At 45.5% G+C, this 27,985-nt stretch overlaps 2 protein-coding genes across 2 annotated transcripts in view; one reads left to right on the top strand and one right to left on the bottom strand.

Moving 5' to 3' along the window:
• Positions 1–14: 14 nt before the first annotated feature.
• On the bottom strand, positions 15–26,457 carry LOC118086573 (synaptophysin-like protein 1). The gene is made up of 5 exons (XM_035118348.2): positions 26,237–26,457; positions 11,503–11,621; positions 10,035–10,239; positions 7,873–8,055; positions 15–6,080 (listed from the first exon to the last, which is right to left on the bottom strand). The coding sequence occupies exons 1-5, from the start codon at positions 26,303–26,305 to the stop codon at positions 5,949–5,951; spliced, it is 708 nt and encodes a 235-aa protein (XP_034974239.1). The 5' UTR covers positions 26,306–26,457; the 3' UTR covers positions 15–5,948.
• KMT2B (lysine methyltransferase 2B) overlaps positions 25,818–27,985 on the top strand; it is a 68,237-nt gene continuing 66,069 nt past the window's right edge. The window contains exon 1 of the mRNA XM_060275713.1: positions 25,818–25,890. Within this exon, the coding sequence (XP_060131696.1) occupies positions 25,834–25,890 (57 nt within the window). The 5' untranslated portion in view covers positions 25,818–25,833. The remainder of the gene's footprint in view (positions 25,891–27,985) is intronic.

The following is a 27,985-nucleotide window of genomic DNA, read 5'->3' as shown; positions in this document are numbered from 1 at the left end:
ATTTGCAACTTTAATATAGTCACTGAGCAATTTGTTTTATTGCATTTGTTGTGTGTGCAGAACACATACAGGGATCTCAAACAATTCTTGTGAGAGACAAGCAAAAAAACTATATAAAGTAAGAAGGTGTGTGTGTTTAAATAATAAATGCATTTAGCCTCCATATTCTGCCATCGGAGGGGAAAAAACACATGTATACAAAAAGCAAATGATGGAATCAACTGCAATTTCACATGAGCTCAATTGATCAGGGATAGTCACACTGCACTTCCATAGTCATGTAAAGAAACACACAGAGCTCACTGCTAGTGGATTTTTTAAAAAGGCACATCCATATTTCTTTGCAAGAGAAAATAATATGAATTTCTTTGTGCTATCTACATCTGGGGTGATTTAGGAAAGATCTAGTATCAAGGGGTAAAAAATGGTGGGTGTTATGCTATGTAACATGTCCCCAAGTTAATGGGGGGGTGGTTGTTAGCTATATTTCATTCCAGCATTCTTCCCTCCCCTCCCCAAATGTGCTTGTTTACAGCAGGGGTTCCCAACAAAATTTTCTCGAGGACCCCTCATTGAGCCGCTATTGTGACAAGGACCCCCATTAATTCCTAATCCTAAAATTAAAAAGTGAGAGCCAAATTAAGAGTCTTTTTATATTTTATATTTATACGTTTTTTACAGTTACAACAGAGTACTCCATCAGTATACAGTTAGTTTTAATTTTCAGTTCTTAATGAGATGAACCACTTTTCAACCAACGGTCCATTTTTAACTGTGCGAACTGTAGCTTCCGCGAAAAACAACGCTTTGTTTACAAACACTACTGTTTTGCAAAGAGGCAGCGCGCGCCAGAGAGGAGGGAGGGGAATGGAGAAGACAGGGTACCTGCGCAGTAGCACACAAATGAAGCCGACGCGCGCAAAGCATCTTGGGGAGGTGAGCGTTAGTAGAATGTGCGCGCTGCCTCTTTGCAAAACAGTAGTGTTTGTAAAGCGCCACCTAACGGCATATAGCAGAACTACTGCCTCTATCTAATTCTAGTTTTGCGCTAGACTCTGCTCATGCAGGAAGCGGCCAAAACAAAAAATCTGTTATCATACGAAATATATTTAATATATTTTTTATTCTAATAGCATCTTGCGGACCCCTCTGGCATAGCTCGCGGACCCCTGGGGGTCCCCGGACCACCTGTTGGGAACCACTGGTTTACAGCATTACTAGAAAGCAGCATTATTTGCATACATTTGCATAGTGAAGTACATCCAGTGTTATAACAGTTTTATAAGCATTTGAGACAGTGTGAGGGGCTATCTAACACAATCATTTTATGCACTTCTCTCCCTTCATACAGCTGTTGTGCGGGTGCCACCACAGGTTGAGTAGACTAGTGGCAAACTGATTAGAGGAATAGTTTTACTGTATCAACCCCACCGTTTTCATCACCCTATTTGATGGTAGCAAAAGTGTGGGGTGTGTGTGTGTGTGCATTTTGGCTATTGGGAAAGGGGAAGGTTCAAGGGGTGCCCAACTCACTGGCGCTCCTTCTGCTTTCTGTGCTGCCAGCTGCCATTTTGAATTTCCCACAATGGACCTGAAAGATGCCATGTCAGCGCAATGTCATTTGGGGGGTGGGGGGAGCGCACGTTGGCATCCCACAGCACGGAAGCCAGAGAAGCACCAGTGACTTTTGTATACAGGGCTTCCCAATTTGCTCCTCCCCATCACCATGAAAGGGGATGTGGTTTTGTGCACCCTCTTTGTCGTGCCCTCAACCTTCTGCTCCCAATTCAGGCCCAAAGTTCTCTTTTTTGAGATTTTGTAGGCCAACCTAGAAAAGGCTTCCACTGAAACACCTGAATGGTTCTCAGGTCAGGTACTGGGTGGGAAAATCCACCCTGCTGGTTGGAGGCGAGCGGTTTGTGCGGCTGGGGTCAGTTTCAACCAACAGTATGAACCCAGAACCTGGCCAAAGAAAGAAACAGCAAGGTGATAGGCCACAAACAGGTCTTGTGATGAGGCCCGATTCCTATCAAAGTTCGCAGGTCAGGGTTATCTGCTTGTCTGAGCTTGGGGGTGGAGGGAATCTTCAGTTGCTTTGGGGAAATGACTTATTCTAAGACCCTTTGGTTCATCCACCTCTGTACTGTCTACACTGACCGGCAGCATCTTTCTGGGAGTCTTTTCCCTGTCCTACCCAGGGGATTGAACCTGGGACCAACCTGCTTGCATAGCTCTGTCACTGAGCTATGGCCCATCCTTAAGCTCCCGATCTAGCAGAAAATAAGGTCTGATCCCTGCACATTCATGCCAAGCAACGGTGGAGGGAGGGAGCCATGATGAGTAAAAATAATAATAATAATAATAAAGGCCCCCAAAGGGACATGACCTCAGCCCTGAGAAGTGCAGAGAACAACCATTCAAAACAAGCAGCAGAATATACACACAGCGGCTTCAGAAATGTATGAGGCACCTCCCTGTGGTAACTTGGCAAGGCATTTTATTTCTTCATGCATTCTGCTCACACGCCTGGAGCAAGTAGGAAACAATTGTTGGGGCGGGGGGACAAGCAGCATAAACAAAGAGAAGTAGAAATATATATATATATATATATACAGGCACTGGAACTTAGGATTCTGCCTTTGAAGTGACAATTCTCCACTCTTCAGCACTGAGCACCATGCAGATTTCCCAACACCCTGAGTGCAGATTAAGGTTTCAGCGTATGTTATGTGATGAAGAACCTTCCTGCTTAAGAAGCTAGGTGTTACTGGTTAGATCGGCTTGTTTAGCCACGTGAAACATGTATCCATTGCTATGTGAGAAGCATTCCACTCGTGCAATGCAATTGCCTCTTCCTCTACCCTCCGGAAGAGGGTCACCCGACCCTCTGAAGCAGATTTTGAGGGCAAGGGCTGCAGGAGAGAGGAGGAGTTCTGCTTCACAAATGGAAATCTGCTGCGCGAGTCAAATGGATACAACCCATAATAAACAAACAATGCGCACAGGAATCTCAGCTTTTCATTTTTAAACCACGTTCACAAGTTTCTAGCCCTTATGGCTGTGATGATAACACTTGGAACACTGCAAGTCACGCCTGTTGGCATGCTGAGCATTTAAGTGAGAGGGGAAGCAATCCAGACTCCTGTGCCACGGCTGCTTCTCCAGATTTCTCCCCACAAGTTGGGATACAAGAATTCTATAGGCAGAGGCACCCATAAACAGTTTTGATTTGTATCACCTGTTTGGATGCTGATTTCACTGACAAAAAAGGGGGAAGCAATCACCAGTGTAATTCAGCAAAAAGAAAAGAAAAGAAATGCATATAGAATGGATGGGAGCAAAAATAGCAAGTTACTAGCTATTTCATTTTAATTTTCAGGACCGCTGTAGTTTCCCACAAAACATAAAAGCAGATCACGCTGCTTTGGGAAACACATTTCCTGTTAGCAAAATGAGACAGTTGTTCTTTGCACAGCCTGCCTGTCATATCAAAAAACCACAATCTGCTAACACTTTTTCATTGTTTCAAATCACTGGTTTTCAAACAGCGGTCTGGTTGTGGTTTTTTTGTGGGTGGGTTTTTTGTTTGGGAAGCTTGTCACTCAGTGAAAAGTGAACATGAAAAAACTCTCCGAATTTCATAATGTAGTTCTCCAGCCAAGCAATGTGTACAAAAATGCATATATATATTGGGGTAAAGTGTACATAAAGATGCACTATATTAGGGGAAATAGCTCTGCAAAACTGTGTGTGTGCTTTAGGGGAAACTGCATGCAATTTTGTGCATATTAAGAGACATTCACACTAAAAGGCTGGTGATTAAAAAAGAAAAAATCACACACTGAAGTGGAAATGTGGAAAACTGATCCGAAGACTGGAAAAAGTGAGAGGAACCAGAAGTGTCAGATTTCCCCATCCCTACTCTTTGCATCTTGCTGGGACTCAAGTCTCATAGCAGCTCCAACAGCCACCACTATCACTGATCAAAAATCCTGGGAGCTGTAATCTAATCGGCCGGTAACAATTTCGGGGGGTCCCCCAACCCTACTCCCAAGACATCTCACGATAAAAATCCTACTGAATCAACAATGTGATGGAAAATACACTGCTGGGAGTTCATGCAAAGCTTTTGTAAATACATCCCTCCGAACCGGGGTGGGGGTGGGGGGTGGAATCCTATGTCATGAATAGAGATCATAGCAGAACTCTCCCAAAGTAGTTAGATGAATTAAGACAGTGTATTCTGAGCACCATTAAAATTTATGCAGCTATTTTCCATAAATGTGCTCCATATGCATGCTCCCTTCTGCATTCCTGTTGAATTCTGCCACTTTTCCAGAATATTTTGGAAAACTAGCAGCTTAGAAATGGGAGATAGTCCATGAAGCAGGCAGTGGAGGAACAATTTGGCAATGGGGAGGTTTATCAGAAATAATGAAGAAAAGGGCACAGCTGTAAGACATCCATCCATCCTCCAAGCGCTGCAGCTTCATTTTTGGCATCTGTAACCATGACAGCTGAAACCTTGCATTTTTAAAAGTTATTTGAAGTAAGAAAAACTAAGATCCTTAGGAATCCAAACTGTGCAGAATTCTACATACACAGAAAGATGAACTACTTGCAGCTTTTTAGCCGAGTTTGGCCAGGAGTTCCGGAATACCACGCTAAACGCATGATAGCTTCCGAACCCTGTAATCACAAAAACCTAAACTGAGGGTTTTGGGGAATTAACCAGATAATGAGAATTTGCAAGCTCTACTAGTAGTTGTTATGATTTTACATGCCACTGTGTAATAATTTGCAGCAAGCATGGTTTCTTTGGTTGTTTTTTAAAGAAATTCAAAATTCCGAGTCCAGTTGGTTTGCAAAGCGCTAGATAAAGCCTGGATTAAGGTAAAAGAGGTGTGGAGCTAGGGAGAGAGGCTGATTGTTATCCTAAATGAAGCCTCACATTTTCTTACCACCTGCAAGGGCTAGAAATTCAACATTGATTTAAAGGTTAGGGTTCCGTTCAAGTTTCTGGAGCCTGCTTCAGATGCCATTATTTTATGCAGAGCTCCTTTCAACAACTCTTGCATATTCTGGTCTATATACACTAAGTGCAGAGAAATGCTTTTAGCCTCTCTATGTGTGTGGGAAACCCGTGGCTTCCCAGATTCTGTTGAATGCCAACTTCCAGCAGCCCCAGCCAGCATGGTTAATGGTTAAGGTTGAAAGGGGGTTGTGATCAAGCAACATATAACAAGCTCCACGGGTTCCCCAGCCCTGCTCTGTTCCATTCTCAGAGTTACAGATCTAAAGTTTGGTGACGGGAGTTTCACATACAGACACTGTCCCAGGCAGCAGTGCAACCTAAGAACAATGTACATCTCGAGTGTTATGTACAATTCCTACCTGCAAGGCAGCCGAAGGCATATATACATATGTATACGTGAGCCTTGGTCTCACCTAAGCATATATATATATATGCTTGGGTGAGACCAAGGCTGCAATCCTAAGCATACTTGCCTGGAAGTAAGCCCCACTGATCTCAACAGGACCGCCTTCTGAGTAAACATATACAGGATCAGGCTGCAGCTTACACTGAGCAGCACAACTCCGTGCAGACCTGCGCCAGCTGGAAATGCAGCCCTTAGAAAATTGTACAGCTAAACTCTCCTGGGCTTTAAATCAAGAAACTTGTGTCCTTATTTTCAATGCACAGAATAAGCTTCAGTGCTGTGGCATGATCTGTTTGGATGCACATGGGGCTGAGCAGAGATCTCCATTCTTTCCTCTTAGACAGAAGTTTTAGAACAACAACAAAAAAGAAATCCATCCATTTTTCACACATGAACTGCATTATCAGGAGGGGGGTTTACAAAACAACAACAACAACAACAACCTGCTGCCATGACCATCCTGCCAGCAAGAGGTTGCACCCCATAGCAGATGGCTCTCCGTGCTCCTTACATCCCCGAATGAGGTGGGGGGTTGCCTGGGGTCGGAGGAGCGGCAGCCGGAGGTTTATGCAAGTTGGTTTCCTTGTAGACAAACCAAGCGTTCCCTGCCCAGAGGATCAGGTTGAGGAAACCAATGACCTAGGAGAAAGAAAAGGAGAAAAGAGATGGAGGTTTTGGCCTAAGAAGGAACTTTCAGGCAACTAGTGCACCTGCCTGATCCTACCAGCTGCATCCCACAATTTGCATTTCCAACATGAATTCCGTGGAGAAAATAATGCAGTGTTAGAATCCCAGAACAATCACAGAACAGACCTGCTCTGGTCCCTTCCTCCCCATCACTCCCATGAGAACTACAACTCCCATGATCCCTGACCACTGGGCCATGCTGGCTGGGGCTGATGGGAGCTGTAGTCCAACAACCTATGGAGGGCGCCACATTAGTTGTCCCTGTTTTAGTTCTTAACTGCTCAAGGTCAGACTAAAACATTTCCCCCAAGGAATGTTGTTCTAACCCCAAAGAGCTGCAGGAAGTTGCTATCCGGACTGGGTGTTTGCCTCGGCGCAGGACACACTTATCTCTTTCCTCTTGGCCCAGTTTTCTTATTTAAAAAATTATGTCTCCCTTGAGTTTTTTGTCCTGCAGGGGAAGAACCCAATCTACCAAGATACTTCCGATTGAAACTGCAGCTTCCAGCATCTGTTCTCTTTTTCTTTTTTACCTTCAGGGGAAAATATTTCTGTGACTGAGCAGACTATGCTGTTTGACCCAGAGTGTACAGGAAAAGCATTTTACTGTATCGTATTAAATGAGAACCCCCCTCTAACTTCAAAGTTTTCGTCACCAAGACCTCAAAACCCTAAAAAAAACAGTCACGGAAGTTCAGAATATGAAAATTGACCGGTCCCAATGCATCTTGCTCTGAAGAGCTGTGTATGAGTCCAAACTGATGCACTGGGATTAATATTTTTTCATTAGAGAATGTTTGATTCCAAATCAATCTACAGGAAGTACAGCAGCATTTATTGCCCCTGAGGGATTTGGGTGTGCACAGAAGTGTTTTCAGCAGGCAGCAACAGGAAGAAGCATATAATAAGGCATGCAAATCCTTCCAGGATGGACGAGCGGTAGGTCAAGGTCAAAACCCAGCTCTGTTGAATTCAGAGAATAGCCAGCCTACACTCTGTTTATTGTTGTTTAGTCATTTAGTCATGTCTGACTCTTCGTGACACCATGGACCAGAGCACGCCAGGGACTCCTGTCTTCCACTGCCTCCCGCAGTTTGGTCAAACTCATGTTGGTAGCTTCAAAAACACTGTCCAGCCATCTCGTCCTGTCATTCCCTTCTCCTTGTGCCCTCCATCTTTCCCAACAACAGGGTTTTTTCCAGGGAGTCTTCTCATGAGGTGGCCAAAGTATTGGAGCCTCAGCTTCAGGATCTGTCCTTCCAGTGAGCATTCAGGGCTGATTTCCTTCAGAATGGATAGGTTTGATCTTCTCGCAGTCCATGGGACTCTCAAGAGTCTCCTCCTACACTCTAGTCTTAGCCAAAAGGTCGAGTTGCCAAGGATTGAACCTGCGACCTTCCGCACACAAAGCAGATGCTCTACCACTGAGCTATGGTCCTTCTACATGCTCTGAATAAATTATGTGAAGCACAACTGCCTTGTTGGTTCCTCTAGTCTAGACCAGGGACAGCTTATGTGGTGCCCTACAGGTGCTCATGGGACCACAGCGCTCAGTGGTCCCAGCCAGCATGTCCAATGGTCAAGGGTGATGGAAGCCGTAGCCCAATAACATCAGGAGAGCGCCATGTTAGCTATCCCCAAACTAGACCAATATTCTGTCTCCTGGGAAAACTCTCAAAGAAAGAAAGAAAACATGAGGATCTCTAGTTGCTTGTAGCCCCAGCATCTGGTAATGCATACATACCACAGAGACATTCAAGGAACCCAAGCTTCTGATGTCAGTAAACTGACATCGACTGGTGTTCACGCAAGGTGGAAGTTTGGTTAAGCTTTCTCCGGTGGATGTTTTGATGTCTGTGAGGGCCTTAGCCCAGGCTGATGTGCTCACCAACCACAGGAAAGAGACAACCACTGTGATAACAAAGTCCTGCATCAGGAGAAAAGACAGGCACCCTTAGCAGTCTGTTCTTTTCTTCTTTAAAAGTTTTTCTTTATACTTTTCAAGTTTATACATTTTATAGTCAATTTAAGTTTTCAAAGTTTGACTTCCTTCTCCCTCTTTCTGCGGTTCCTTAAATTTATTTCTAAAATATGTTCTGCATATCCAAATTCATTTAATTTGGATTCATTTAACCATCCACTTTAAATATATACTCTTATGAAACTGCAGGTTGTTACAATAATCCTGCTAATGTTTTTTTTATCTGTTTGCAATTTATCTGTAAATATGCAATAAACCCTTTCCATTCTTTTATATAAAAAGTTTGTTATCTTGATTTCTTAATTCTTCCGGTAAGTTTCGCCATTTCTGCATATTCCCTAAGTTTTTGTATCCATTCTTCCTTTACTGGGACACTTGCTTTTTTCCAATTTGGGGCAAGTAGCATTATTGCTGCTATAGTAGCATACATAAATTTCTATACAATTTAGGTAGTTCTGTCCCTATAATTCCCAAAAGAAAAGCTTCTGGGTTTTTTGTTTTGTTTTTTTAAGTTGTTAGCTGTCTATTCTGGAGGGGACAGTGGAAGATGCACACAACTGGTCAGCAAACCAAGTCACTGCTAAGAGCTACCCAGGGCTGATCCACACATACACCTTTATTATTCCTCAGTGACACAGCAGCTGAACATGTGGATTGCTTGCAGCCCTATGTGGAGATGCTAAGGATGGAATTTGGGGCCTTCTGTATGCGAAGCTGATGCCTTACCAATGCACTAAGGCCCTCCCCCATTGCTCCCTTTAACTGGAGAGGTCTTAAGACAGCACCTCGGACCTTGCGCATGTTCAGCACCTGCCCTGCCACTGAGGGATGGGCCTTAATGTTTCTGTGTTTTAGAAGCCCCGTAAAGAAAAAGGTTGGTAAGCTGGAGTGGGCCCTGTCTTGGTGTTCAGAATGCAACTCAACATGCGAAAGGAATGCCACACTCACCAGAGCTCCTGCAATCCCAGCGGCAAGGAGAATAGGAAGAAAAAAATCATTGCATCATAGTTAGGACATCTGGAGTGCACCACACTTGCCCAGCTTCAAGGGTAACCTCTCAAATACATCCAGAGGTCAGGTATGGGCCCTGGATCCTTCACACCCAGGAAAGGCATATAAAAATGTACAAAATGCCCATGTGTTTTGTATTAAAAGAGTTTTAATTTAATCAAAAGTTAACTTTTGAGAGATTTCCAGGGTTTTAAAGAGAATTCCTGTCTTCCAAAACAATCCACTCCGTAACACTTTTTAAAATAAGGATTTAAGTGTTTCGTTTGGTAAATTATCCACGGTTAGTAACCAAGAAGTACACAGAACCATCTCCAAAGCTGTGCAGAACCCCTTGCCTTCCCACTAAAGCAGGGGTGAGGCACTTGTGACCCTCCAAATGTTGCTGAACTACAACTCCCATCGTCCCTGACCATCATCTATGTTGACTGGGGCTGATGGGAGATGGAGTCCAACAACCTTTGAGGGCAGCCGGTTTCACCACCATCTACTACTAACAAAAATGGTCCATAAAAAAGTGACAATCTGAATGTAATGATATTAAGAACGGGAATCACCAATTTAAATAATATGGTTTTTTTGTGGTGGTTGGATTGTTCCAGACAGTGCTTTTTTCTGGGGGGATGCAGGGGTACACATACCCCTAAACATTTTGTGAATCTTTGTACTTTTGTCCATTTACTGTATTTGTTTCCCCCGATTTGAACTATAAAATTGTGATTTTCTTGAGTCAAAATGAGAGTACCCCTAAACATTTTTTTTAAGCGCACTGGTTCCAGATTTAGCAGCCCATTTACAGCTCTCTCTTGGAGCACGGAACACACAAATCAAGTAGACTCAATACCCAACCGATAAGCAGCACACATATCCTTACTGAGTCCTATAAATTATGGGGAAGCAAGGCATTGCCAACTTACAATCATGGGGAGTTTACCAGTGCCCCGATACAAGTGCAAGTAACCCACGTAGAGCACCAAGGCAGCCATGCAGTACAGGAACACGAAGACTGCAAAAGTGACGAAGAACTGAGCGGGAGAGGAGAAGTCTCCCACCAGGTAAGTTGTGTTCCAGAGTTTCATACACTGCTCCTTTGAAGGATTGTCAAACGCAGAGTGGTGCAACCTTGAGTTCCGGACAGTTAAAAGGGAGAGAGAGAGAAAACCACTGAAGCTCATTTTTCCAGTTGCAAGATTCCCAACCAAACAGAGTGAAATGCAAAACCAATCCCTACGCAGCATTTCAGCCTGGGCTTCATAGGTGACAATGGTTCTTTCCATCAACTTTGAAAATCACAGTAACTTTAAAAACTCCTAAGTTTAAAACCATCTTGCCCAGAAGCTCTCACTCTGAAGAAGATCCCCTTTGGCATTTCTCAGAGGAAGGCAGGAAGGAGGAGGTTGCAGAGGCAGAAAAGAGCCTTGCTTCACTTGGTGGGTAGGTGGCCTAACTAACATTAAGGTAAATGGGGGGGGGGGGGAGGCAGGCATCAATTCATCATAGGGCTCTGCCATAGGATTGCAGTCTTAGTTGCCCCCTGCCCCAGAAAAAGTGTAAGAGCATCTGTTATAGCTAATGTTGGGTTTTTAAAATTAATTTAATAATGTTAAAACACGTAAAAAGGAAAAGGATTACAGCTGTCAAAACAATACCATACACTTCAAAGAAACAAATGTAAGGCTGCGGGCCAATAACATACTAAACACCTTTTAACACCACATATTAACCAGAGATGCGGGTGCTCAGGAACTAAAGTTATGTGGTCTAAAATGTTGTGTGGTGGTTACTCGACCTCCCTTGTCCTCAGGGCCCACCTTGCTGCTGGATTGGGACCTCTCCTTCAAACATTTTTTTCCCCTGACCCAGAGCTCCAAGCAACATCAGACACCAGAATAATCACTGCCATTTTACTTTCCCGAGATAGCCCTCCACGATGCAACCCCGGGGGGTTGTGGGAAACTGAAATGGCAGCCAGACCCAGCTGTCATTGCTGCACTGCTGTAAGAACCGCTGTGGTCTCCCATCAAGGTCAGCCAAAGGTATTTTGCTGCCCGAGGCAGAGCAGCAAATGGTGGCACCTTCCCCGCCCCGTTGCCCAAAGGCAGTCAAGTTATTTTGGCACCTGAGGCAGAAAACCCTCTAACGGCATTGCCTCTAACGGCGAGGTAAGCCCTGAAGGTCTCAACGAGAAGAGTCTCCAGCTTCAAAAGGCACTTTGACCACAGCCTCCTCAAACCTGGAACCAGCCATTCCTGTCCACACACACGGTATTCCCCAAGTCTAGGGCAGCTCTTTGGAGAGAGACGTGTTTGTTGCGTGGACAATTAGAAGGGCCTCTCTCTTTGAGCCACAAGTGGCAGTGATCCTCAAAGGCATAGATGCTCTTACCTGAAAGGGTATGCAAAGCTGGCTTGAAGAGAAACGTTTGTGACATTGTCGCAGGTGAGGTTAAGAGATGTTTTTCCACTGTAACCTCCACAGGTGGCAAATGCAAAGATGGCAAAAATCTGCAAAGGACCAAGACAAAAGCAAATGTACACATTAGTGCAGTTTTCGGGCGCCTAGGCACGTACACCATGGAGGAGGGAATGCATGCTTTCTGACGGCCCTTTTACATCATAAAAAGTTCCTATGCTGTGACAAGGTGATCAGTAATGGGTCATCTTGAATTGTGGACCTTCTGGGAACCTGTTTGTTCCCTTCCATACAGTTTGGAGCCACTGCCTCTCTGTGATGCCATTTTTTTCCACCCTTCTGCCTGATTATCACTGTAATTATAATTGTTGTGACTGTTAATTTATAAGGCCCCTAAAGTTCTAGATCATTCTAAATCATCTGGGGCTGATGGGAGTTAAGAGTCCAGCAACATCTGCAAGGCTGCAGATTACCCAACTAAGGTAGATAGACTCTTGGGGCAATACTGTGCACCAGGGGGAGACAATTCTTAATACAGTAATACCTCCGCGAACGTCCGCTTTGCCTAGCGTCTATTCCGGCAAACGTCCGCAGGAAACCCGGAAGTACTGGACAGAATCACTAAATCACGCTTCGCACATGCGCAGAAGTGCAAACCGCTCCGTGCGCATGCACAGATGCGACACTTTGCCCTGCATCCTTTTCGGCTAGCGGTCAGGGCAAAAGAATTCAGAAAGATGATTCCCCACTTGCAGTCTGAAATGGTACAACGCATTCTACCGTTTCAAGAATATTAACACTTTTATTTGACAAATTTATAGCAAATAAAGTGTTCTCAATTGCTGGTTGAAAGATAAAAGTTCAGAAAGGACCAATAAAACAACAGCAATGAAACAATGAAACATTGTTAACGGGGCCAATGGAAAAGCAGCTGGCGTTAAGACAATATCTTACTCATAAAAGGACTTCTGTGAAGAGGAAGAAGAAGAAGAAGAAGAAGAAGAAGAAGAAGAAGAAGAAGAAGAAGAAGAAGAAGAAGAAGAAGAAGAGTTTGGATTTGATATCCCGCTTTATCACTCCCCTAAGGAGTCTCAAAGCGGCTAACATTCTCCTTTCTGGAGGAGCGGAGACGCGAACCCGGTTCTCCAGATTACGAGTCTACCGCTCTTAACCACTACACCACACTGGCTCTCAAGAAAGGTCTTGACAGCTTTTTTTTTTTAAGAGGCTAATCTTCTGGGTCTGCAACACCAAATTCACTGATTTGAGAATTTGATGGCTAACAGGGAAAGAGCTTGGGGTCATATCTGTACCCTACATTCAAAGCACATGGATACCACTTTAACAGTCATGGCTTCTCCCAAAGAATCCTGGGAACTGTAGTGTACTCCTCACCATTCACAAACAGACTTTGGGGAGCGGAAGCAATGTACTTGTATGGTATGAGTGTGGCCTGGTGAATTGTTGGCGCTAGACTAAGAAAGGATGGGACCGCCAAGGAATCTCTTTGCCTCTACAACCCACCAGTTTGAAAGCTAGGTCTAACCTTGCAGAAATCAAGCTCCTTTCTCATTTGAGAGACCCTGAGCCTGCCATGATCCTGCTTGCAGAGAGGCATTTTGTGTGTGTGCACCATGCAAGTTTCACATGAACTGCACCAACTGGGTTGACCCACAGTCTGTGGCCTGCTAGGTGAGCAAGCAGGGAATACAGTGGTACCTCGGGTTAAAACTTCATATTGTACTACTTTTGCTATGTGTTTAATAAAATGTTGAATTCTTGCATTGCAAAAAGCCAAGATTATGATGAAAAGAGAAAAACATGAATTGCAAAAAAACCTAGAGCTTACAGAACAAAACTGACTTCGGATATGAAATCAGCATTGAAAGAACATATAAGAACAGTTGAAAAATCTCATGCAGCAGAAAATTGGGGGGGGGGGGAATTGTTCCCCAGTGGGAGATCCGTTCTTAAACTGAAACTGTTCTTAACCTGAGGTACCACTTTAGCTAATGGAGCCTCCTGCTGCTGCTGCCGCGCCGCCACCACACAATTTCTGTTCTCATCCTGAGGCAAAGTTATTAACCTGAGGTACTATTTCTGGGTTAGCGGAGTCTGTAACCTTAAGCGTCTGTAACCTGAGGTACCACTATATCCTGGAAAACAACCGTGAACAGCTGCACCACAGAAGTGTGGTAATTAGCCTCCTAGAAATGCCAGCTCTTGTTGTATAAACTGCAAATTTTATAGTCCTAGGTTGTTATACAGGATTTGCCTGTCTGTGCTTCAGCATAATCTCAGCATACACACTGGCTTGCTTTGGTGAAGGTAAACTGTCCTTCTTCACCAGTTTATTTAACACACAACTTACAGTAGCCTAAGACGAGCTTTTCCCAACCTTGGGTCTCCTCCACCTGTTGCTGAAATACAACTCCCATCATCCCTAGCTAGCAGGACCAGTGGTCACAGATAATGGGAGTTGTAGTCCAACAACAACTGGGGACCCAAGGTTGAGAAAGGCAGGTCTAGACTACCTTATAGCAACACAATCTGCACGGGACTAACTATGAAGTTCCTTTGGGAACTTCCATTGATCCCAGAACGCAGCAGCAAGTATGTAAGTGGGCTCATATTACACTGATCCTGCAGTAGCTCCTCCAGCTATCTGTTTCTGGCTATAATTCTGGCACAATTTTAAAATGTTAGGAAATACTGTACCTTTTAAGCCCTAAGTGGCTTGGGTCGCTACCTAATGGACCACGTTCTCCTGCATCAGTCTTCCAACTCCCTAAGCGCTAGGGAAGGGAGCTTCTCTGTATCCCACATACACTGAAAGCATGGTCATCAGGGCCTTCCAGTGGTGGCACCCAAATTGTGGAACATGGGGTTCAAGCGACCCCTCCTGAGTTGTAATTCAGGAAAGATCTCTTCATTTCATCTGGCTTTTATCTGAAGATGTTTTATCTAAAGTTGGTGGCTTGTATTCAACTGAGTTCTAGTCACAGAACAGACCTAATGAAAATAATGTCCCTGTGTTCGTCATGCCCATTAAATTCAATAGGTCTGCTCTGAGTTATGGCTAATATTGGAAATAAAGTTGTGCCTTATCTGCAATGCCCATCTCTACCTGACCTGTCCAATGCCACTTCTATTGGACAGTCCCTGGCATGTCGAGGCAAAGATTCCTTCCTGAAACCCCTGAAGTTAAGGCTGGGCTATATCTGGTTATCTATATCACCAGCTGTTAACTCAGTCAGCTGTTAACTCAGTCAGCTCAGCTCTCTCCTGCCTCCTGCATGGAGCAACAAATCACATGAGCAAGCAATGGCAAAAAACACTTTCCCCATGCATCATGATTTGTATAAATACTGTATTCAGTGTCACTTGGGATAGGAAGTGATGGCCCCAGATTGGCTGATTGCTATCAGCCACATGCTAGTTTGAAAATACTGTAAGCTATTTTCAGTTTTAAAAAATTGGGGGGGGGGTTTGTTCAAAAAGGCTGAATTCATTGTATAAATCTTTTGCAAAAAAGGAGGGTTTCTGTTTGAAATCTTAACTGGCAGTCATCAGAATGCACTTAATGCCCTGGGGAAACTGTGGATTCAACAGACCAGCTCCAATGGAATGGCCTTGCAACCATTTCCGGCCTTGGGATGGTACATTGCCCCATACCTCACTTTTTATGCAGGCAGCAGAGAAAGAGTCAATTCATTTCCCCAAGTCTCTATGTACTTCCTCCTCAACGCAATAGATTTATTACCCAATGTCAGTAATATTACTAGAAGCATGGAAATGGCATTTATGAAGAACACCACCAGCCTACCCTATATCAAAAACAGCAGAGACACAAAAATGACAGCCTATGTTTGCAGAGCCCAGATCCAGCAACGCAGGCAGCAAATTAAATTGGCCAGATCTGTGCTGCCTTGGTTATTTCACATTTGGTGCCCCAAATGTTGCTCCTTCCATGTCGCCTTTATGTTCAGCATTCCAATAAGCAGGCAGTTTTTGGTATTCCCATCACATACACCAGGGGTTGTTCAACCTGTGGCCATCCAGGATGTTATTAGACTCCCATTAGCCCCAGTCAGCATGACCTATATGGACAAGGGTGATGGGACTTGGGTGTCAAGCAACAACTACAGTGTCACAGATTCCCCAGCCCTGATGTACCCATAGTGAATTCAACTCTCCCACTGCTCATCCTTGCAGCCAAAATGGTACAGTCAAACCTCGGTTCCTGAACGCCTCCGTTATTGTACGTTTTGGCTCCCGAACGCCGAAAACCCGGAAGTAAATGCTCCAGTTTTTGAACGTTTATCGGAACCTGAAAGTCTGAGGCGGCTTCTGCTTGAATGCAAGAAGCTCTTGCAACCGATTGGAAGCCACGCCTCGGTTGTCCAACATTTTGGAAGTAAAACGGCCTACCCAACAGACCTGGGAGAGAAACCCAAGGTTTGTAGACGTAAAACTATTTTCAGGCGGGTGGGAAACCTAACAGGGGAAAGGAAACCCCACAGCAACACAATGAAGACTGAGCATTTTCAGTGGGCACAGAACACAGGCTAATGTTGGACGAGGATGATGACAGAAAACAGGGGGGGGGGGGGAGGATGAGAATGCAACAGTATCCTGAACAGAAACACTTCGCAATTTATTGCAGGTCTCACCGGGTAAATTTAGTTCTGATCTTGTAAATTTTACCCTATCCCCCATCTGTACATGTATTCCTATTAGCGCTTTTATCTTGGGACTAAGTGGGGTTTTTGCGTACCTCCACACCATCCGATCAGCTTAAGAATTAGTTTAAATCCTCAAGAATTTTAACGACTGAGCATTGTCATGAGGAGGCCTAGCACCGCTTCAATGGCCGGCAGCTCCTCTTCTCTCACACTCAGGAGGAACCAGCCATTCAAGCTGCGCCATGTTTGGCTCTGCACACAGCCTCCTTGCCCCCACAACACTGAGGCAAGGGTGTAGCCAGGGGGGCAGGTGCCCCCCCATAATCAATAAAAATCAATAGCTAACGGAGGTTCTGCCCTCCCAACAAAAGGCCTGCCCCACACTAACAAAAATCTTGGCTACGTCCATGCACTGAAGGGGTCCAGGCCCCCTCCCAAGAGATACTGGGGGAGACAAGACCCCCCTCGGCCCTAGATAGCCCACATCCCTGCTACCAAATGGTACCCCCAGCAATGGTGTGACTCCTACTGTGGTGCCTGAAACCCTTCACTCCGAACTCAAAGCTGGTTCAGTCCCTACACCTGATATAATTGGGACTGTTTCCATTCATCTTTTTGGTATGCTCGAAATTCTGCATGGAATCCCAAGAATGTCAACTTTCATGAGAGAGAGAGAGAGAGAGAGAGAGAGAGAGAGAGAGAAGCCTTGAGGAATCTGTCTGCTCTGTTAACCGTTTTCCAATGACACCTGGAAGGAACTCTTGCAACCGTCTTATTCACTCTGTCTCCTCTGTGTACTGTAAACACAATATATTTGAAGCATATGCCCCACAAAAATTCTGCAAAGTGTAGTTTACCTCTCGTGGAGCTACAATTCCCAGCACACTTAACAAGCTAGAGTTCCCAGTGTTCCTTGGCAATGTGTTTGGAACGCATGGTGTGTACACACCCTTGCAAATAAAATACCGATTTTATTGTATGGTCAAAGACCCCATAAAACAAATTAAAACACCAAGATCATACAGTTTCCAACACAAAGCATTTAACGGTACATTTCCTATCCTGCAGGAAATTGTTCTTAACTGAGAATATCCAGTTTCCGGTTCCTCTCTCGTGGGCACCTTCTGTTCTAACAAAATAGTTACCTCATCATGAAGCTTAAACCTCAAAATGGCTACTTGTGGAGAAACAGGAGTCTCAGTCAGAATGGGAGGCAGGGGCAGGAAACACTTCGGATTCCTAGAGTCAAGAATCCACTTTTCAAAACACCAGCATAAATATTTTTGCCTACACCAGGCTTCCTCAACCTCGGGCCTCCAGACGTTTTTGAGACTACAATTCCCATCATCCATGACCACTGGTCCTGCTAGCTAGGGATCATGGGAGTTGTAGGCCAAAAACATCTGGAGGGACGAGGTCGAGGAAGCCTGGGAAACTAGCTATGGGAAACATGCTGAATTTCTCAGAGGTCAACATTCTTTTTGATCAGCCTTCATCAACCTCGTGCCCTCCAGATGTTTAGGACTATGGGCACCTCCAGACTGTCAGTTTTTTGCGGGAAAGATTCTAGAGTATACCAGAACTTTAGGCTTCCAAAGTGGATTAAAGTGCTGGTACCTTGTGCAACAAATCATCATCATCATCATAATCAACAACAACAACCTGTACTTTTTCCAGTTTAGAAAGTAAGGGTGGAATGCACTGAGAAGTGTGGGATAAATGATTAATAGGGAGGCATGTTAGAGCGTGGTGCTGATAATGCCAAGGTTGCAGTTTCAATCCCCATACAGGACAGCTGCAAATTCAGTTTGCACTAGATGATCACTGTATGTAAACACCCTGCAAACAAAATACGAGGAATTCTCACTGCCATACAACTGCCTGGCAAACATATCGGAGCAAATACTCAGTCAACACCAGACGTTTTGTAACCGCCATGTAAGCTCTGTGCAAGCAAGATTCGGAAGAACGCTCAATAAGTAAGTTGCCTGGAAGAGCCCTGCCTCTCTCCATCAGCCACAGGCAACACGGCTGTGCTAGCTGAGGCTGATGGGAATTGCATGTCAAATTATCCAGAGGGCACCAGGTTGGCGAAGGCTGTTTTAGATGCTTTGGGCAATAGGGAGCTCCCTTGGCTACAGCTCTTCCAGAAAAGTTGAGCACGAAATGCTACTATGCTGCAGAAATGAGACTTTTAATTCCCCAGCAGTGTAATTCCTTGGGGGCAGAACATGCAGGTATCCATTCTGCCTTCTGTCCTGAAGTTCAGACCACACAAACAGCAAATGAAAGTTGGGAGATGAGATGCCCTGATTCTCTTTACTTTCCGGGTGTGGCATCTTCAGAACGATCAAGAGGAGAGTCTCAGGAGATGTGTTAAGAGTCCATTTTGCAGCTGTTAATATTGCTTGCGAAGTTACACCACCGGACATACAAAGCACACATCAGGCTTTTTTATTTAAAAAAAAGACAAGCTGCTTAGACGCAACCATTCTGTTTCTTTCCACACCACACAGAAGCTAAAACAGAACAGCAAAACGATAACACACACACCCTTCCCAGACACATTTAAAAGGTTGTAGAATATTAATCAGAATATTAATCAGCCAAAGGAATGTTTTATACAATTAATTCTATGGAATTCAAATTGTAATACAGCATGAGAAATAAAAGAAGCAATAAAAATACAATTAAAAAGTCATTCAGCATCCAGGCACAGCCGTTTACAAACGTTATAACAGGCAGAAACATTATTAAACTAGTCTCATTCAGCCCGTTAAGAAAACGGGCGCTAGAGTTGCAACGGGGCCGCGGCCTTCCCTCCCTTTCTGCGCTCAGCCGCGGGGCGCGCCAGGAACACAAATAAACGAAGTGCTCTCCCGTCGTGTCCCGCAGCCGAGCACAGAGAGGGAAGGAAGGCCGCGGCCCCGCCGCTCCTCCCACGGGCCAGGTAGGGTTGTCAGGAGGAGGTGGCGGCATCGGGCAACGGGGCCACGGCCGGCGGCGGCCCCGGAGCCCGATGCCGCCATCTTGGTCCGCCACCGCAGGGGAACAGGAGGCAGAGGGTTGAGGGGGGGGAGAGCGTGCGCGTGTGTACGTCCCGCCTCTTTGTCCAGTCCCTGTGTCCGTGGGGCACATGCGCACTAGCGCAAACCCAGGGACACAGGGAATACTGGACGCAGAGACACTTGCACTTTATTATATAGGATGGTTCAACCAAGGCCCGCAGCAATTTTCAAGTGGTCACTGTGGGGCCAGAGGAGCTTCGTAATTCGTAATTTAAACTTAGGGAGTGTTGGCCCTTCCATGCATGCCAATGATTCAACCAGAAACACCCCAATAGTCCTCTAACCGAGTAACAGCCTTATTGCTTTCTATTTATGCTGTCCTCTTCTTAATAAAGTTCTTGCCAGTTTTACCAGATGTTGACGTCGAACGCCCCAATCTGCACATCTGGAAGAATTAATTTGTTTGTATGTTACATTTCCAGCCACTTAAAGCGTCTTGTACGCTCTAACGTTCCGGCATACCCCATAAGTCTTTGAAAAGGAAAGACGAAGATTTTGGAATAAACCTGTTGCCGGCATTGCTCCAGCAACCAGAGAGGGAAAACAGGCTATGGGGTGGGTGACTTTCATCAGAAAGGAAGGAGGGAAAACCCATTAATTCAACATTTCGTTCTGCCTACCCTAAGCATGTATCAAAGAATTCGTACTATTAAAACAAAACATGTTGCAGCTTGGAAAATGTCGTTGCCTCCCCCTTTCTGATCGCTACTAGCTCTCTCTCAGGTACTTGGGATATTTTTGCACCAGAGCTGGCGCAGGGCAATTTGCTGTCTGTGGCAAAGGCTAAGACGACACGCTCCCTTCATTTCATGAACAGAAGCTGACTGGGCTGGCAGCTGAATCTTAGCTCAGCACTTGCAAGGAGACAGGCTAGATTTAGAGGTATAGGGCAGGCCATGTGGAACACACAGCTGCATGCCCTCCAACATTCCTCAGATGAAAATAGGGTCATTTCTTACTCCCTCCCCCCTTGACCGCCTCCTCGCCCACTCTCTAGCAACTGCTACAAACTGCCCAGGGGAGGAGGCCAACAGCAGCCATGGAGAGGCCACAGGAAGCTCCCTCGCAGCCACCGCCACTCAGGACAAACACCGGCTCATCCTCCTCCCTGAAATCGGCACTGTCAGCACTGGCAGGGGAAATTATTATTATTATTATTATTATTATTATTATTATTATTATTTTATTTATACCCCGCCCTTCCCAGTCAAGACCGGGCTCAGGGCGGCTAACAACAAAAATATCAACGCAAGTATAAAAGAAACAATTTAATTAAAATGCAGATTAATACAATCTGCAAGTAAGATAAAACCTACAAGTAAGATAAAACCATTATAAGATAAAAACTTAGGGGAGGGTAACCCTGGGGTCAGACTGCGTCAGTCCAAAGGCCAAGCGGAACAGCTCTGTCTTGCAGGCCCTACGAAAAGATGACAAATCCCGCAGGGCCCTAGTCTCCTGAGACAGAGCGTTCCACCAGGTCGGGGCCAGTACTGAGAAGGCCCTGGTCCTGGTCGAGGCCAGCCTAACCACCTTGTGACTCGCGATCTCCAGTATGTTATTATTTGTGGACCTTAATGTCCTCTGCGGGGCATACCGGGAGAGGCGGTCCCGTAGGTATAATAGGGACATTCCGGGATAAATCTGAAGGTGGGATGGCTTTCGTAATTCCGGGACTGTTCCTGGAAAATCAGGAAATTTGGAGAGTATGCAGCCGTCCTCAAAAACTTGCCAACGCTCTCCACATCTGTTGCCTGAGGCAATTGCCTCACTCTACCTAATGGTAGGGGTGACCCTGCCTTCTGGATTAGGAGGGCACCCTTGGCTACTCCAGACATCTGTGCCAGAAATAAATGTCCAGACTTCAACAATAGGCTGCACAATGCACATCCGTAAAGAGTTTCAAATACCCTCTGGCTTCTCCCCCGTCCGCTGCCTCGCAACCCTCTGTTAAGGGCTCACGAGAGGACTAAGGTGTCTATGGTCAATCCAAATTAAAAGCAACCAGATTGCAGCATACAACACACTTCACTTCCCAACATCTGACTTCAGCTCCAATTATCCACAAGACAGGTGGGCGGGCTTTAGGCTCACGGGAGCTACGTTGTTTTTGTGCTAGATCCCTCAGGTCTGCCAGCTGGAGTCAGGTGCAAAATACTAGCAAGGGTGGGTGGAGGCAGATGTAAAATTGTGGCTCGGGGCAAAGCCAACTGCCTGCTGAACCGGAATAGCTTGCATATGCAAGGACAAATCTATACCCAATTTTCAACTAGGGATGGATGAACTGGCCAATTTCAGGTTCTCTCGGTTTCTCTTTTTTTCCAGTCTTCAATTCTTCACATTTCCAGCTTATGCTTTTCTTTTTAAGTCCTTGTGAAAATGCAACAGCAAATTTCTCCTAATATACACACAAATTTGTATGTAATTTTGCTTTACATGCGCATTTTTGCAAAGCAATTTCCGCTAATGTGATGTGTTTTTGCATGTTAATTTTGCTAATGCTGTATATGCACTCCCATGTACACTTTATCCCAGTCTATGCATTTTTGTACACATCACTTGGCTAGAGAACTGCACTGCAATGCTTGGAGAATTTCAGTTCTCGTACTGTTTCATAAAGGTGTGATTTAGGTATGTATGCCTTTAAATGCAAACTGAATTAAATTTATCTGCCATCCCTACCTATAAAAAGATCAGGGTTTCTAACAGGCCTCTAAATGGTAAGAGGGAAACTCTTCAGTGTTGCTGTCCTTAAACAACTGGGAGTCAGCAACCTAGACTAAACTATTGCAAAATCACTCAGATCTATGAGTAGATCTGCCTCCTCCACCACCTCATATACAAATACAGTGTGGTACCTCTACTTATGAATAACTCTTCTTACGAATGTTTCTACTTACGAACGGAGCTCCATCCGCCATCTTGGATGCGGTTTAGATAGGGTTGCTTTGACTTACGGATTTTTTCTCCCAATGCATTCCTATGGGATTCGACTTACAATTTTTTTCAACTTACGAATGTGCGTTCGGAACGCATTAAATTTGTAAGAAGAGGTACCACTGTACTATTGTGTGTTTCCATAGGACATGAAAAATTCAACCTCATCTCACAGGAGACTGAAACTGAAAGTACTTTCTAGCAAATGTATACTTCGTACTCTCATTATAGCCCTATTTGAAACTCAAACTTTCTTCCCTTTTTAATGTTATTTCCCCCTCCCCGGTCTTTTTTTTTTTGGCAAAGTATTTTTTTAAATCAGTTTTAATGAATTGGTACAGTACATGAACATACATTTGAGAGAGTTAAGCTTACACCGTTGCAGAGCACATCAATAATGTACACTCATATTAAGAACCATGATTCAATATATTAGAAATGATAATGTGATTTATTTATTTATTTAAAGTGGATTTACCAGATCATATTTATGAATTTTGTAAGCTTAACTACATGTCTTACAACACAATCCTATACATATTTCCTTAGAAGAATATCCTGTTGAGTTCACTAGATGTAACTAAATGTAACTGAGCATATCATTGCAGCCCTAATGCCTTATGGTTTGTATTTTTGTGTCTTTGCCCCAGTTTGCAGGCAATACTCAACCCAAACCATGGCTGAGCATGAATGAGCGAGCCAAGAGAAAAATCACAGCCACTTTTCTCCTCCTCCAATCCTGTTGGCTGTTGCAACTGAGCTTACTCAGAGCTAAACCATGGTTTGGCATAGTGTTACATCCAAACCCTGGCTTGTGATGTGTCTGTCGCAGAAAAACTATGATCAGAGTAACCAAAGAACAAACCCTGGCAACAGTTCATACAGTCATACCTCATATTGCGTCCGCTTCAGGTTGCGTGTTTTTGTCTTGCTTCCCACGGCAACCCGGAAGTACTGGAATGGGTTACTTCCGGGTTTCGCCACTCGCACACGTGCAGAAGTGCTAAAACGCGCTTCACGCATGCACAGAAGCGCTAAATCGCACCGTGCACATGTGCAAACGTGGCGTTTCAGCTTACATCAGTTCCGTGTTATGAACAGGCCTCTGGAATGGATCCCGTCCGTAACACGAGGTTCCACTGTACTTTGTTTGGAGTGAGACAAACCATGAGCCATGAGGCTCAGATGCAACCCGTAGCTCTGGATCCTGCAGCAGCAGCTGGACTGGTGGAGCAAAGTGGCTGTGATTTTTCCTCTTGACCTGTCCACTCACTCATTCATGGTTTGGCTTAAGACCACATGTAAACAAGGCATGCATGTTTAAGCACATACTAATTTAAACCTCAGATATAAAAATGCCTGCCGCTGCCAGGCTTAAGGAACTGCCCACAGAAGCTTGAGACTCATAACCTTTCTCTCCTCCTTTGTACTGCAACCCCAATGCGATCACAATCTAACAACTTTGGGAATCCCTGGAAATGCCTATAATCCATGTCATGAAAAATCAGTGCTATTTTTCTAGAAAAAGAGATGCCGGAACTCACCATGAACGCCTCCCTTGTTGTCTTTTAATGGCAATGGCGCCCACCTGAGAGGTGCCGGAACGGAGTTCCTGCTGAAAAAACTCCTATGAAAAACTATTTAACCCCCTCCTCCAACTCCTGCATCTCCAAATAAAAAGGAAAGGATAGAGCCTCTGTGCAAATTCCAGATGTTGGGTTTGCAAAGGAACTACAAGATGGCTAAGAGGTTTGGGGGCTGCTTTGTGATATGCGGGTTTCTTTCTTTCTCTCTCTCTCTCTCTCTCTCTCTCTCTCTCTCTCTCTCTCTCTCTCTTTAAATTTACTCTAATCATTAGAGACTAATGGATATCTATGCACACTTTCATGTCCCCAACCAGGAGTGCTTTTCATAGGTTTGAAAATAAATGCCCAAAATAGCCAGCGGCACCATTTATGCAAGCCTGCACCACTCAAAATGCAAGGAAGAGAAACTGAACGATTACATACTCACTTGGGTCTAAAAACAAAACAAAACCCCAACCATGAAAAGCCATGGTGTGTCAGGAAGACGAGTTGCAGACCAGCCTTGTTACTGACACGAGTGTTTCCTATGCACAAATGGGAATTGATTTTCACATGGAGAAGCATTCAAGCATGCCCTCCACACCTACATTCTGCAAGTCTGTACCTGTCAGAATACAGGTGAAATAACTGTGGTGGAGTGCTTCTCGTGATCCAAGACACAGTCCCAAACTACAGTATTGTGTGCGTTTTCCTTAATGTGTAGAAGACTTCTCTCCCAGTCTTGGTGAGAAGGAGGTACAGTGGTACCTTGGTTCTCGAACAGCCTGGCTCCCGAACAAGTCTGCTCCCGAACGCCGTAAACCTGGAAGTGAGTGTTTCAGTTTGCAAACGTTTTTTGGGAGCTGAACGTCCAACGCGAAGCTCCTGCAGTCAATCGGAAGCCACACCTTGGTTTTCAAACCATTTCGTGAGTCGAACGGACTCCCGGAACGGATTAAGTTCAACAACCAAAGTAACACTGTATTCCAGAAACCCTTGTGGAGTTTGCCCCCCATCCCCGCTCATAAGGGGAAACCCTGACAGACAGTGCTCAAAGCTCCTGCTGTTCTAGGTGCATTTTGCAACATGGAATTTCATTGTGAACCGTTTCTGAGCTCTGGGCGGAGTACTGTGCCTAAGTTTTCAGATTAAAACTTCAGAGAGGAAGGAAAGGAGGACCTTTTTCTGTCTCCCCACTTCCACCTATTCTCTGAAGACTGGAGAAGAGACCCTCTAAAGAATATTAGCGGGGTGCGCAGGGGAAGGACTAGACCATGTGAAAAATGAACATAATTATTTTAGGTGCAGTTCATTCATTTTCAGCTTTGCATTCTTCGTTATTTAAAAAGTGCACATTCCGTTGTCGTGCCCATAACCTACATTTACAGTGCCATTTAGCTCCTAGCTTTCATATCTCAGATTCTAACACTGCTTACAGAGGCTCACATCCCGCCCCTCCCCAGCATGGGAATGCAGGGGGTCATTGCCAAAACATCTCAGGCCACAACCTGTTCCTTCCTACTTATAGGAACATAGAAAACTGCCTTTTAACTGATAGTTCAGAGTGGTCTCCTCTGACTGACAGCGGCTCTCAGGATTCCCAACAAGGATATGCTAAGGTCCTGCATGGCACTCCCTTAAAGTGACTTGATACAGACCGGCCTCAAGTACAGTCATTGGGTTCCCTTTTGCCCCCAGAGAAAAAACTCCTTTGAGCAAGAATAATCCTCAGTCTGCATTATGAGAGTGGGCGAGTTCCTACTCCACGGTCCACTGATCTAAAAAGACTGGATCTTCTGCACACCATAAAGTTTACCCGCTGCAATCCCGCTAAAAGTTTATTACGTTGCAGGGCTTAAAACTACAGGTCTTTTTTGGCACACGGCGTGCTGCTCCTTCCAACGTGACGCGCGGAGCGACGAGTCCAGGTTTTCCACAAGCGGCTGAGAGCCGGAAGGCGACAGATCCATTAACCTGCCTGCGTGAGTTTATGCGTGATCCCCACCCCCACCCCAGCTCTCCCGTGACCAGATCCCCACTCTGAAGCACATGGTTTGTTTGGAAATGGAACACAACAGACGTCCCCGCCCTGCACCAACTATGCAAGTAAGTGTGTGTGTGTGTTTAGAAACAGCCCAGAATAGATCCCTGGAGCGGGGTGGGCTGGAAATACATGAGTCCCCTGCAAATCTAAGCGAGCTTCGAAAAGTACAGGCCGGAGGCCACGCCTGTGTTTATAAAGGGGCGGCAGGGAGAGAATGCAGGAAGAAAATCCAGCGGGAGAGCCAGACAGGGCTCGCAGCCAATACCTGCCATGGGGTTTGGGGTGGGTAGGGTAGATCCTGCCAGGAAACGCGGTAAACAACCCCCCCCCCCAAAAAAAAAAACCGTTACCCCTCTGTGGCCACTGGCCCAGCCCCGCTCTCCGATCCCCCTGCCGTCGAGGACTCACCCACTCGAGGACTTTGATGAAGCCCAGCGGCTCCTTCACGGGTCCCAAGTTGATCTGCAGCCCGGACATTTTCTGTGCGGGAAAAGAGAGACGGCGGGGAAGTGGCTCGATCTCTCTCTCTCTCTTCCACCGATAGGGGAGGAGCGGAGCAGAGGGGGCGTTCAAAGCTCGCCAGCCTCCTACCTGACTCACTCGCTCCAGGCTGGGCTCGGCCTGACACTGCGCGCGCCCCGCCCCAAGAGCGCCCCGCGGCAAGAGCGCAGTCCCGGCCGCCCCAGGGGAGGGGCGTGGCTGCCCCAGCCCGCCTCTTCGGGGCGAGCCCCGCGCGCCCGCCCCAGGTTGCCATCTTAATCTCCGCTGGAGTCCTGCTTTTTGCCCTCGACGTGGAGCGCAGCCGCCGGACGGGAAAAGCTGTTCTATGGCCGGCTTGATTTCCCGGCGGCGGCGGTTCTCTGTTGCCGGCTGGCTCGCCTTCCGCGCTTTCTTCCTAGTTTTGGTGGGGTTTTTTTGTGTGTGTGTGTGTATGTGTTTTTTGCAACCGCGCGGTAGAAATCCAACAGGTGCTGCTGCTTGCCCAAAGTTGGAAAGACGACAAGGTTCCTACCAGAGTGGACTGGTAGACAAAATAAATTGATTGTGCAGAGATTGGCAAGAAAGACTGGTAAAATCAAAAACCAGGAGGATCAAAACTTCAGCAAAGAATGGGAGATGTATACAGGATTACCGTATATTTGACAGAGCACTGCAAACACTTGAACCCCTTGGCAGGTCTTAAATAACTCTTGTAATGTTACATAAACTTGGGATTTAATGGAGGACTGAATTATACGGTAGTATGCAGTTGAAAAGGTTAACTAAAGAACCCACGAAGGGCAGGAGGGAAGTCTAGAGATTTGAAAGAATCTTGTGTAATCTTTATTATTTGTGACTTTGAGTGTGAATGCATTTGTAAAATCAAATAAAAATCATTTTCAAAATAAATAAAGAAATCCAACAGGTGCAGCAGTCTTTGCAAATGGGCATGGTGCTACCTGTGGGATTTCTGCCTTTCAGAAGGCGCAGCCCCACCCAAAGAGGAAGGAGGCATCTCCTCATGGTCTACGATTCAGGGCCAGAGGTCGGGGATAGCTGCGAACCTCATGTTGCTGGACTCCAACTCCCATCAGCCCCACCCACTGTGGCCAACAGTCAGGCATGATGGGGGCTGTAGTCCAATGGCATCCATCCCTCCTACAGGAACATAGGAAGGTGCCTTGGTTCAGGTCAGGCTATTTATTCGTCAAGCCCAGCATCCTGACTTCAAGATCTCCTCTGAAGTCTCCCATTAATTCCTTCCTTCTGGAGATGCCTGCGATCGAACTTGGGATCTTCTGTATGGAAACCACGTGGCCCTTGTCATTGAGCAATTGATATAGGATCTCCTTTCTAAGCTAAGGTTACCAGATTTTTTTTTTCAATGAATCCAGGGACTCGTTTCAACTGCAATGGAATCTGTATGGGGACTGATTTGTAAATCCGGGGACTGTCCCCGGGAAACGGGGGTGTCTGGTAACCTTATTCTAAGCTCCTGTGTTGTGCTGAGGCAAGGGTGTAAACTTGAATAAATTATGGGGGGTGGAGAGAGAGCACTCCCCGCATAATCAATCACATGACACTCTGCATGGACACCATTGTAATGTCCATGCCCATCAACTTTGTGGTGGGGGCAGCCCTCTCAAATATTTTATGGGGGGGTAAAGGGACTTTGGC

The sequence above is a fragment of the Zootoca vivipara genome, chromosome 6 (assembly GCF_963506605.1).
Source record: "Zootoca vivipara chromosome 6, rZooViv1.1, whole genome shotgun sequence".
NCBI classification, from domain to species: Eukaryota; Metazoa; Chordata; class Lepidosauria; order Squamata; family Lacertidae; genus Zootoca; species Zootoca vivipara.
Note: the sequence above shows the minus strand (reverse complement) of the source record. Positions and strands in the feature narration are given on the sequence as shown.